This window comes from Cylas formicarius, unplaced genomic scaffold (assembly GCF_029955315.1).
Source record: "Cylas formicarius isolate icCylForm1 unplaced genomic scaffold, icCylForm1.1 PGA_scaffold_6__28_contigs__length_40554024, whole genome shotgun sequence".
Lineage (NCBI taxonomy): Eukaryota > Metazoa > Arthropoda > Insecta > Coleoptera > Brentidae > Cylas > Cylas formicarius.
This window is the reverse complement of record NW_026844347.1, coordinates 2,183,860-2,195,124: the sequence shown is the minus strand read 5'-3', so window position 1 is coordinate 2,195,124 and position 11,265 is coordinate 2,183,860. Positions and strand designations below refer to the sequence as shown.

The 11,265-nt window shown below is 32.7% G+C and overlaps 3 protein-coding genes across 4 annotated transcripts; 2 read left to right on the top strand and 1 right to left on the bottom strand.

Moving 5' to 3' along the window:
• Positions 1 to 259: 259 nt before the first annotated feature.
• On the top strand, positions 260 to 2,164 carry LOC132703900 (mitochondrial E3 ubiquitin protein ligase 1). The gene is made up of 4 exons (XM_060673425.1): positions 260 to 496; positions 563 to 878; positions 1,212 to 1,693; positions 2,030 to 2,164. Exons 1-4 carry the CDS (start codon positions 392 to 394, stop codon positions 2,147 to 2,149), a joined length of 1,023 nt encoding a protein of 340 aa, XP_060529408.1. The 5' UTR covers positions 260 to 391; the 3' UTR covers positions 2,150 to 2,164.
• A 65-nt stretch (positions 2,165 to 2,229) lies between these two features.
• On the bottom strand, positions 2,230 to 3,597 carry LOC132703902 (cytoplasmic tRNA 2-thiolation protein 1). Its single transcript, XM_060673426.1, has 5 exons — positions 3,483 to 3,597; positions 3,084 to 3,434; positions 2,846 to 3,034; positions 2,591 to 2,795; positions 2,230 to 2,531 (listed from the first exon to the last, which is right to left on the bottom strand). The coding sequence occupies exons 1-5, from the start codon at positions 3,525 to 3,527 to the stop codon at positions 2,230 to 2,232; spliced, it is 1,092 nt and encodes a 363-aa protein (XP_060529409.1). The 5' UTR covers positions 3,528 to 3,597.
• A 647-nt stretch (positions 3,598 to 4,244) lies between these two features.
• On the top strand, positions 4,245 to 11,158 carry LOC132703006 (uncharacterized). 2 transcript variants are annotated; one of them, XM_060671997.1, is made up of 2 exons: positions 4,245 to 4,416; positions 9,634 to 11,153. In XM_060671997.1, the coding sequence occupies exon 2, from the start codon at positions 9,639 to 9,641 to the stop codon at positions 10,881 to 10,883; it is 1,245 nt and encodes a 414-aa protein (XP_060527980.1). In that variant the 5' UTR covers positions 4,245 to 4,416; positions 9,634 to 9,638; the 3' UTR covers positions 10,884 to 11,153. The 2 variants fall into 2 exon arrangements, with proteins under 2 accessions (XP_060527980.1, XP_060527978.1); XM_060671995.1 differs by lacking the exon at positions 4,245 to 4,416 and adding an exon at positions 5,245 to 5,414 and having other exon boundaries at positions 9,634 to 11,158.
• Positions 11,159 to 11,265: the final 107 nt, after the last annotated feature.

Here is an 11,265-nt window from a genome sequence, read left to right as displayed (position 1 = left end):
AGATTCCTTTGGTGACAATCGCGAAGAGCTAGTTAATGTGGAAAACTAACCATTCGTGAATAAATGGAATAAATCGAATCAGCATGTATCGGTAAAATTTATATTTGCTGTTGCTTATATTTTGTTTGGATAAATCGTCGACGTATATCAGTAAAAGCCGAATGACTCTCTTGATTTGTTTGTGAATATAACGTAAAGAAGAAGTTTAAAACACAGACCACGATATTGTAATATTTTCTGTTCTTTGTTCCACATAACCCTTTTTTTGTTATATACATATTTGGTAGTACGATGTATGTACGACTGGAAAATCTCTAAAGGACTACACTATACAAATTACCTCCTTTTAAGAAATATGAAATTTTAAACATAAAGCTATTAAAGCCGGAAAATGGATTATTTGGCGGAAACAATAGCACTGGGAATTGATTCTATAATTTTGGTAGCATGCATTAGGCAATACTACAAAAACAAAAATTCGATGAATATGATAATGGTATGACCGTTCATTATTACAATAAAAATTATATAATTATGCCTTGTACTTTTGATGCAATTTTAGTCCGCGCCTTATTTGACCATTGACAAAAAACTGGAACAAATTCTAAAAACACTTCCAGAAGAAAAATTACCATATTGTTCTTTGCGTGCTTCAGTTAAACCTCTGGGAAATCCAATAATTAGTAATAATAATCCCCATGTCCATGGAGTAATTCAGTCATTAAAAATCAAGGAACATGTTGTTCAAAGAAGCAGTGCCGGCTTTTGGGCTGATTCAGAAAGAACCATACAACATGTTCATAATGTCATGCCTTTCGGGTTGGAAAATAAAGGGGTACTAGTAGAAATTACCGACCCTTTAGCTGCAGAATATTTAGGTAAATGAAGTGTATTTTTAAGTGAATTTTAATATATTGGTTCTAAAATGGGATTTTCTTCATCCAAATATAAGAAAGGGTTCAACCTTGCACTTAATATTTTTGGTTTAAATGCATTCACATAATAAGAGTTTCAGACAATAAAAACCCAGATACTTTACTTTTGCACGAAGATGAGGCAAATGGCTAAACAATATTGCCCAAAATATTTTAAATTCACTTTACTAGAAGTGTGCACCACATTCAATTTTTCCTTTAATTGCTTAAGACCAAATTTTTCTTTTTGAAATTGACCACAACATTTTTATCATCTAAAAAGCTACATTCATTTAGATATGGAGGTAATATCTGACACATTCCATCCAACGGTTCCCACAATGATGGATCATATTTGGGGTTTCTTTGCTGGTGTTCGTCAAAGGGGTGTTCAATCGACAGAAAAAATGCTCCGACAAGGGACTATCATTACTGGTATTGGAGAATTAATATACTCTAAGGAAGATGGCACTCTCAAGTTACAGCCTCCAACTACTGGAACATATTATTTAACCACAATGACTGTTGCATCTTTGCTCAAGAAAATAGAGAAATCAGTAAAAAATTTCCGGTTATTATGTTTGCTATTTGGAACAGTAGGTATTTTACTTGCGGGTATTTTGATTAGAAGATTTTTCAAGTATAAAAAGCAGTTGAAAAAAGAGGAGGAACGAAAAGTAAAACTTGAAGAAACAAGAAAGAAAAGGCGAAGGATGATAAGGGATACTGAAGTTCAAGAGAATCAAATCTGTGTTGTTTGCAAAAGTAATCCAATTGAGGTAGGTTACACATTTATTCTGGCCAAATTGCCAATTATTGCAATATTCATAAGGGTAGGGGAGTTTAAGTACACAATGTTAAAACACTTTATATTATTCAGATATATTTATTTACTAGGAAATTGTGTTTGATTCTGCATAAAAAAAAAACATTTCAAGAGTTTTAGGATGTCTTATTTTTTAACTAAAATAAATTACCAATTTGGCCTGTCAAAAATTGCCATATAGAAAAAAAATTATTTACTTACATAGTTAATTATTTTATGTATCTATTCAGTGAAATTATAAAAGTCATTGTCAATTTACCAGCAACTTATTTTTAAATTGAATTTTTAGATGATATTATTACCATGTGGTCATGTGTGTCTTTGTGAAGATTGTGCTGAAGATATTACTGAGCACTGCCCAATTTGTAGGTCAACAATTGAAACCAGATCTGTAGCATATTTACTGTAGTGATGTAAATAAATCAATATTTGTTTCAAAAAATTGTTTTTACCATTTGAAAGTATTTTCAAAACTGCAACTGACCCTAATTATTTTTCCCTATCTATATTTTTGAAATTATTTGGCGAACAATTACATGTGTTTTGGCAAATGGCATCTGATACTACTTTATTTTTAGTATTTGAACTACTATTAACATTAACATTTTTATTTTCTTTTAGTATTTTTTTAGCTTTGCTTGACTTTCCTATTCCCAATCTAGGCAAACCTTTATTTAAGCCTTCTAAAAGTACACATGCCTTACATATTTCTTGGGATGACACAAAATTACACCGGCTGCACCATGTTAATGATGGAATTTTTGCATTCTTATTTACTCTTAAATTTTCTCCTGCAATGATCACATTTAAATAATGTTGCTTTAAACATTACTATTTTGATAGATGTTACCAGAATGAATTATACTCATGATAATTGAGGGGTCAATTTTCTCTAAATCTTTTAGGAGCATCCTAGCATGTCCTCTGTATGCATTTGGAGCATACACACACTCTGTAGAGAAATAAACTAATTTTTGAAAATATGCATACATGACTATCTCTTTCTCATATGCATATTTTAAGGGCTTCACTCTGGGAATGCCATCACCACTGTCCTAAAAATAAAAAACCAAACCACTGCTTCGCTTTGTAGATATCTTCTTACAGTAATAATTGAAGTACACCTATTTAGTCTAGCTAAATCGCCTCTTAAAATATTCATCAATACAGTTTCTGCAACATCGTCGGCATTATGACCAGTGGCTAAGTAATCAACCTTTAAAATATTCGCGCCTCTATCTAAGGCCTGCCTTCTAAACACTCCACAAAATGTACAATTGTTTTTTTTTCCTATCTAAAAATTGTACAATTACTTACCCTACCAAAGCATGCAAAAAAACTACCTCTGTAACTATTTCATCCATGGTCCATCCATAAAGATCTTTATAAGATAAAATCTTTAAAGGTATTTTATAATCATCCCTATTTTGTTTGACAGTCTGTAAACTATCATCTCGATATCCTGTTATACCCTCATCAATAGACAGGAGAACAAGATTTAATTGATAATTGTACTTTTCATTTAATAATTTAAGAACATGAGCTAGAACTGTAGAATCCTTTCCGCCTGATGCAGCTATTGCGACCTTGGCACCTGGACGAAATAATTTGGCTCTTTTAATGCTAAAATGTATTTCATTTTCAAATGCTTCAAAGAAACATTCCTTACAAAGTACGTCGCCAGTTTTTGGTCTCTAAAAATATAAATAAATTAACCTGTTGCTAGTTTGCTAAAAGTATACCTTTAATATTGCGTTTTTTCCGCATTTGGCCGAGCATTTAGGCATCTTGATAAGTATGTACGGAGCTGGATAATGATATTTTATTTTCGTATGCCATATGTTCAGAGCCTTATATTTTGATATTGATCATAATTTTAGGTTAAAGATGAAAAACTTTTCTAACATCAATGGAGACACACTTCTTCTATGCTTTTCAACGACAATGGGCAACTTACATAGGGCCCATTACCGACAACCGTTGAGGATTTTTTATTGCGGTTATTAACCAAGATACAAACATGGTTTTACAATTATTCCTTGTTTCCAACTTGAGCTATAAACTGATACCACTGCGGACTATCCGGGTTAATCCGATGAAAACAACGAGAACACGGGGGAAGTAAAAAATTTAAAACAAACACTACAGACAAAATGAAAACTGCTACCAAAGAGTTTTGACTGAAAGCAACGGATTCAATGAATCGAAATTTCTGGCTGACTGCAAAGAAAGATGTGTGACGTTTTAATTCCGTAATAATTATTTTGTTTTATAATATAAATTTGTTTCTGAAGTGAAGTTTATTGCATTATCTTCCAATAGTAACGTAAGAAAGTTGTTTCTATTCGGGCTACGCTTAATTGGCGAAAATAAGCTGTTGATGTAACTAGGATGTTTGGTTTACCGCCCTCGGAATAAATATATAAATGTTGCTATGTTGCCATCTATCGGACGTTGCAATAGATTCCATTGCCATTTCTCGGCTGTCATTATATAATGTCGGTTGCTTCAGTCGGTAAACAGATTTTCTGTTATTGGGATTCACCTCTAATTTATGGTGTGTAGACGCCATTTTGGCATTTAAACAAACAAAAATTGTTGATAGTTTGCCTGGGGAAGTGTTATCGGTGTTGTGTCTGCCTACGCTTTTTGCTATTTAAAGTGCTCTTTTAAGAGGTAAGTGGCACTTAAGTGTGTGGTTTATGTTACAATTGGCTTACTTAAGCTGTCGCAGTTCCGCTTGTTTAAAAAACTATTAGGAAAATGTGGTATATCTAAACCCGGTTTTTGGATAGCTTTGAATTTGATTTTAATTTCTTCATAAGCTGGTTTAACAGATTACTTGTCCTAGATCTAGAAACTGTAATATTGTTCTACCTTGTTTCACATATTTTGTTTTATTCCTAAGATTAGAAATCTCATTACTTTGTCTATTCCACTGTCCATTTGCCTTATAGTGTTGGTGTTTGTTTTCGTTATCTAGTTAACTTCAGAACTTTTGGAAATACTTTGTAATGGGTAATGTCATCATTTTATGGGCGACACATTTAAAACAAAAATCTGGATTCTGGATTCTTGAGTGAGGCCAGAAATCCAAAGGTGTTCTTTTCTTTTTGTCTTAAATGTGAGAGCTCTATTATGTTGAACAAAACCATGGGTTTTGAAAACTAATAATTTTAATTTTTTGATGCATTTAGCTAGGTTAATACTACTAAACTATCTCACGGATGTTTGTTTAGCCGCAAGAAACTTCCTGCCTTTGTTGACCACACCTTTTGAAATGGAACTAGGTCTTCCTCTTAATAATAGCTTTCGTAGACATCCACATAACGTATTTTTTTAAAAGTTGCCAGACGAAAGACTTTATTTGTATTGAGATCGTTAGAAATTATAATTTTTAATTTTAAAATTTTTGTCACAATTTATTAGGTATACCATATTTCCTCTCGATTATTTTCTTTTTTTTTTCTTTTATTTATGAATATCTTGCGAATGTACATTGCGGGAAATTTAAAAACCGTTGCCTATGCGTCTATCCGGTAGTATATTTAGTTTAGTTAAGCACTTAACAAACGCACACGTATACGTCTACTAGGGTTCATGTTGATAAGTATGCGACAGAGTGTCTAAAGATAGTTCGCGGTGCAGTTGCAGATCGGGACCTTGAGTAATGGGTAAAGTAGCCAGGAGTAATAATATTAAAAAAGGCAATAGAAATGGTAATTTTGATTGTTATGAGTGGAGTAATGTCTCATCTAACGTGTGTCTTAGTTAAAATTAATAATATTCGTTTGTACTTTTTGCAGCTCGACGGAGTTACGAATTTTTGGCTTTGATATTATATTTTTACGTTTTCCCTCACATACTCAATGGTATACTCTATGGAAATAACCGTCATTCATTCAGAATTTCGAATCCGATTTTTTTATTTACGTATTTTGTGTTAAATAGTGTGAAGCGTATTGCGGATAGTTAGTTCAGCTAGTGAATCCCTAGACACCGAACATTAACAACTAAAATTGTAATTAGATTAAATGTTTCGACACGACGGGTAGTAAAATTCCAATTCCAGATGTTTTACTTAACTTTTCCGAGTGATTGTTGCCCACATGGTATAATAGTTTTAAACACTGTCTTGCATATTTCCAGTACATTTTCTTATGTGTCGTTCAAACTATTTTGTAACTAGTATCGGGATTTAAGTATAGAGATAATTAATTTTACTACCGAATTTTTATTTTTCTTATTTTTTATTTCTCAAATGTAAATAACAATAATAATTAAATACTTTTTATTTAGTTAGTTTAAAATATCGAACTCTATAAGTAGCTGGAAAATTAGATGCAAAAGAGTTCTATAGTAAATTTTTTCATTTTTTAAAAAAGTTCATTCAAAAACAATTTCATACAATTAAGTTAATTATAAAACATAAAAATCAGCGCAATACAATAGTACGCGATACGCACTGCAGCCGAGTGCTAATAACTATTCTTCCAAAGCGCGGAAGAGTAGAAAGGAAGATCGGTAATGTTTCGGCCACCGACGGAGACTTGCACATATTGCAGTTAAAGTTTGGTGATGAAGGGTGTAAAAATACATTTTACCAAAGTTTAACGTTAGACGCGGACATTAAGGCTTATTCGACGTAAGCCACTCATCGTGCTAAGTCGCTGAACTTCATATGCATACAGGGTATTTCGTAATAAGATACTGATCCTTAAGGATATTCATTGAATGATTTTAAGAAAAAAAGTTTTATGTTAGTGTAGATCTCCGTTTTTTATATATATACAGGGTGTTCAAATTTAAATAAAATACATGGTTTAACTAACAGTGTGTTAATATAGGTAAAGCCTGTTCATAGATATAAGTAAGTGACTAACTGATACGAATTAAGGAAAGACCCGGACAAGCTGTAAGAATGAAATATGGCCGAACAGGTCCTTACTTTGCTTAGAATTTAATTGTTTGGGGTTTCGTTAGGAAAGATACTAAACAATATTTATTTATTTATGTATGTATTAATGTTTAAATCTAAAATAAAATTACAAATTAATTTTATTACCTACTTAAATTACTTAAAATTATGCACATAATATATCAGTATCACTATCGTTATCATCGCCTGTTCTAATTATTATTTGATCTATATTATTTGCAATATGGATGTACTATTGTTCTGCCTTTTCTATATGTTTAACAGAATTTGCCCAACTTTGTGGAGGGATGTTAAAAACTTCGGTTTCTATAAGTTTGAGGACATTGGAGTTAACACGGGCAAAAATGGGATTAAATATACAGTGGTAAGGTGGAAACCTTAAAACTGTATGCCATAGATTTTTTGCATAATTATCACAGACGTATTCCTTTTGTAGGTTCAAGCTTTGTAGAACCTCAAATAATTGCTTTTTGGTATAATCTTCGTGAAAATGAATGTCGTTATTATACATGTAGTTTTGGTTTGTTGCTTTTGTGTTACATGAGGAAGGGGTTTTAGTCAACTGTCTACTGTGATAACTTGCATTGTCCATTACAATGACGCTATTAGGAGGAATGTTTGGAACTAGTTTGTTTTTAAACCAACTTTCAAATAAATCAGCGGTGGTGTCTTCATAGTAATCCAGAGAAGAAGAGAAGAATTAATGCATGCATGCAAAATAGTTATTCTTTTACCTCTTTTTCATGGCGCGTTTGTTTTACACTTATCAGTTGATTCAACCCAACCCTTTTCCGGGGTATCATAAGGGTCGAGCCAGGTTTCATCCAGGTAAATAATTGGACTTTGTTATTCTCTGTAAATCCTAATTTTTTCTAAATATTCCAGTCGCCATTTCCGAATTCTAAAAGATTCCATTAAAACTTGCCTTTTGTCAATTTTTTTAAATCTAAAACGCATGTGTTGAATACACTTCCATAAGATAGTTCTGCCACATTTAACACCGGTTTCATCTTTTTCAAGCCTCCTAATTAAGATATCTAATGTAGGCACGCTTTATTCCTCGTATAACTGGTAAATTTTACGCCGTATTATATCTTGTTCACTTTCATCTACACTCGAGAAAATGTCAGCATCGCTTCTTTTTTTCCTCGCTAAAATGGGATTATTCACGTTCTATGACGGGCCAGAATTTTACCTGAATTTAAATTCCGAAACTTTAGGTAATAATCTTGTTGCATTGTATGTTAATGACGACCCTTGGATAATCCCATTCAAAAACAATTGGTCACTTTCTTATATCTATGAACAGACCTAGACCTAGAAATGTTATTTGTCTAACTAGTGAAAATAATGTATACATAAAATGATTGATTTACGAATGAAAAGATTTTTTTATTTAGATCTACTCTCCTAAATATACATCTAGTAATATATGTATATGGAGGCTGAGTTACATGCCTTAAGAACACGGCGTCTCTTACGCAAATTAATAAAAGGACAATTAAGACGATTTTCTAAAATTTTGTCAACATTGGGATTTGTTCCCTTTTTAGACATACACATAGCACAAATACACTGACAGTGGGGAAAGCATTATTATATTCATTCATATTCTCATAGATTGTAAGTGACTTTATCAATTGGATCAATAACGTGTTCAAACTTCAAAAAAAAGTTATATTTTTTAACTGCCGTCACATACAGAGCTTTCTTCCAAATTGAACGAAGCGATTTATGTTGTACATTTATTAGCAGGCACTGGGTAGTGATCATAAGTAACGTAACTTAATTTTCGTAGCTTATTCTGTGCAGTCATTCAACGGTTGCGCTAGATGATATATTTGTATTTATGAAGTGAATTTGAACCAACATAAAACCATAGTCGACTTATAAGCTCAGTAATTGCGATTTACATTTTACAATGTATTTAAAACATATTTAAGTATTTAAAAATATTCCATTTACAATTTTTGAAATTTGAAATATTTGCATTGAAAGTTGCATTGTTCCATTTAAACATTTTTGAAATATAAATCGTTAACATATAGATTTTATACATATATACGTTCGTCTAGGGTTAACACCAGCGTTCTTATTTTAAATAGAACACCCTAAATTCTAGGTATAGCTCATGTATAAGAGTTTTCGACAAATCTTGAGTTTTATATCAAAACGTTTAACTTTGGTTGAATTTCTTGTGGAAGGAGACATACTGTCATATATTTTGGATGTAAATTAATACAGGATGACCAAAAATGAACTACAAAAATTACATTATAAAAAACGTAAAAAGTAATTTTTGTTAAATTGATACTTAGAATATTAAAGGACAAGGCGTATGTACTGAAAGTTTAAAAAATATTGGGGTGAGGTAAATTTGGACTAACCTCAGTTTAATTTAACAAAAATATTCTTAGACCATTATGATGTTTGACGAGACGGGTCCTCCACTGATGTGATAAACATTTATTTCTAATAAAACACCGCAGACGCGTTTTATTTTATTTTAATAGTCCCTACTTTAATTTGCAGCATTGATAGTTTAGATAGTAGTATAAATGCTCACAGTATTGGTATTGGTATTGGTATTTAAGTGGTGGCCCCCCGCGGGCATCCAAGCATTTAGGCCACCAGATGGGCCTGTTGTGCCCCCAGACCGCGCTAAAGGCCGTCCAGAATGCCGCCGCTCCTATAGAAAGTTGGCAACTCCTTTAGCCCAATACCGTGCACTGAGTCCGGGCTCAAATGCTCACAGTAGATCAGACATTTTTATTGGTCATTTATTTGTACTTCGATCATCAAATATGGGATATTTGCGAATAGACTGCCCCGATACAACGAGACTTTTGTTAACGGTTCCAATTTATTTCACAACCATTATAGCTACAATATTCGCGAGTTTTGAATATTTTTAGATAACTTATATTACCTTCTAAATGAAAAATTTGTTCCAGGTCAGATGGATGCCGAAATAAAACCCCCATCACAAGAAAATGGGGTCAAAGGTCAAGATAACTTGCCGGACCCGGACCCTGCAAGTAAAGAAGCAGTTAAAAATATGATCCAAAAAAATTTACCAAATACAAGAAGCAGATCTCATACACCCCAAAACACTAAGGGGCCTAAAGCTGAGAAAAATGAAGACGTTAAAAAAGACAAAAAAGTCGAACCAAAAATTTTGGCCTTAAGTTTGACAAAGATTGAGCAGATTGACCAGAAAAGTAACGAAATGGAAAATAAAAATATTGAAAAGGGCTCAGAAGAAGTTATAAACCGAGATAACAGTAAATCAGTTGACGCCGGCGTTAGCGATATTAGTCAAGTTGAAGAAAATGAGCTAAAACATAATGGAAGGGACGAAGAAAAATGCGAGTTGAACGTCAAAAACGGTGATAGTGTAGAAATGGATCCCTTGATATTAGCCACGGACGAAGTGGATCCTGAACTACAGTTTGACGAGAATTCAGATATGGAATCTGGTAAAGGTTCACCTGTTATTGCGCGTTGTAAGACAAGAAGGTCCCTAACGCGGAATATACCCACTCCAAAAACCCCAAAATCAAACGATTCAGATTCAGAAAAAATGTCTGTTGCCCCCACTTTAACGCCGGATCCGTCAGAAGTAGACTCTGAGGCGACCAAACCAGAAAACTTAAATGATACTAATGACTCAATCGATATTGAAGAAGTGTCGTTTCGAGCAGCAGTTGGCAGTGATGTAACCAGGACTGATTACATGGCCGAGCATACCTCAATTGATTCAGAAGACATAAGTTATTTGAATGCTACTCGAGAGAAATCTTTGAGGGAAACGCTAAGAGGTTTATCTTCTCGTAAGACAATAAGACCATTGAATGACAGTTACAGACAGAAAGTGTTAAAAAATAATCACAACAAATCTGGCTTGAATGTTCTTCTGACTGATCATGATTTGACTGATAGAATTGGTGGAATAAAACGTAAAAGTCGGTGTGATACTCCAGACGGCAGGAAGAGGCTGAAGATGGAATCATCGGGAATCGTTTCTTATTTATCAAGTCCTTTGAATAATCTTAAAAACCGGCTTAAATCGGACGTAGGTTCAAGTACACCTAAATTAACGTCATATAAAGATAGTAGTCTAGATATTCATGATGATATAGGTCTTGAATTGGTTCCCTATAAGTCTCTGCAAGAAAAAAAGAGTTGGTGTACAATAATGTAATAATCATGTTATGATACACTCAAGGTATTCAAAGTTTATCTATACCAAAAATGTTTTCTGATATTAAAAAAAAAATGTTTTCTAATGTTGATTTTGCTGTTTATACGGAAAATAATTTGATTAGAAAAATTAATTTTATTATTGATGAAGTGTTTTTTACCTATATGCAAAATATACAAAACATATTTTGAGTATTATCTTTTTCTAACGATGTTTTTCTAGAATTTAGTTTTGACTAGTTATTGTGTAGGTGCCTATTGTTTTCATTTTTCATACTAGGTTAGTATGTTTTATGTGCGATGAAGACTTATTTAAAATGATTGTGTATGTTTTTATTCATTACAATATTAAAGTATTTCCAATAATCAGGTGATTTTCTTGT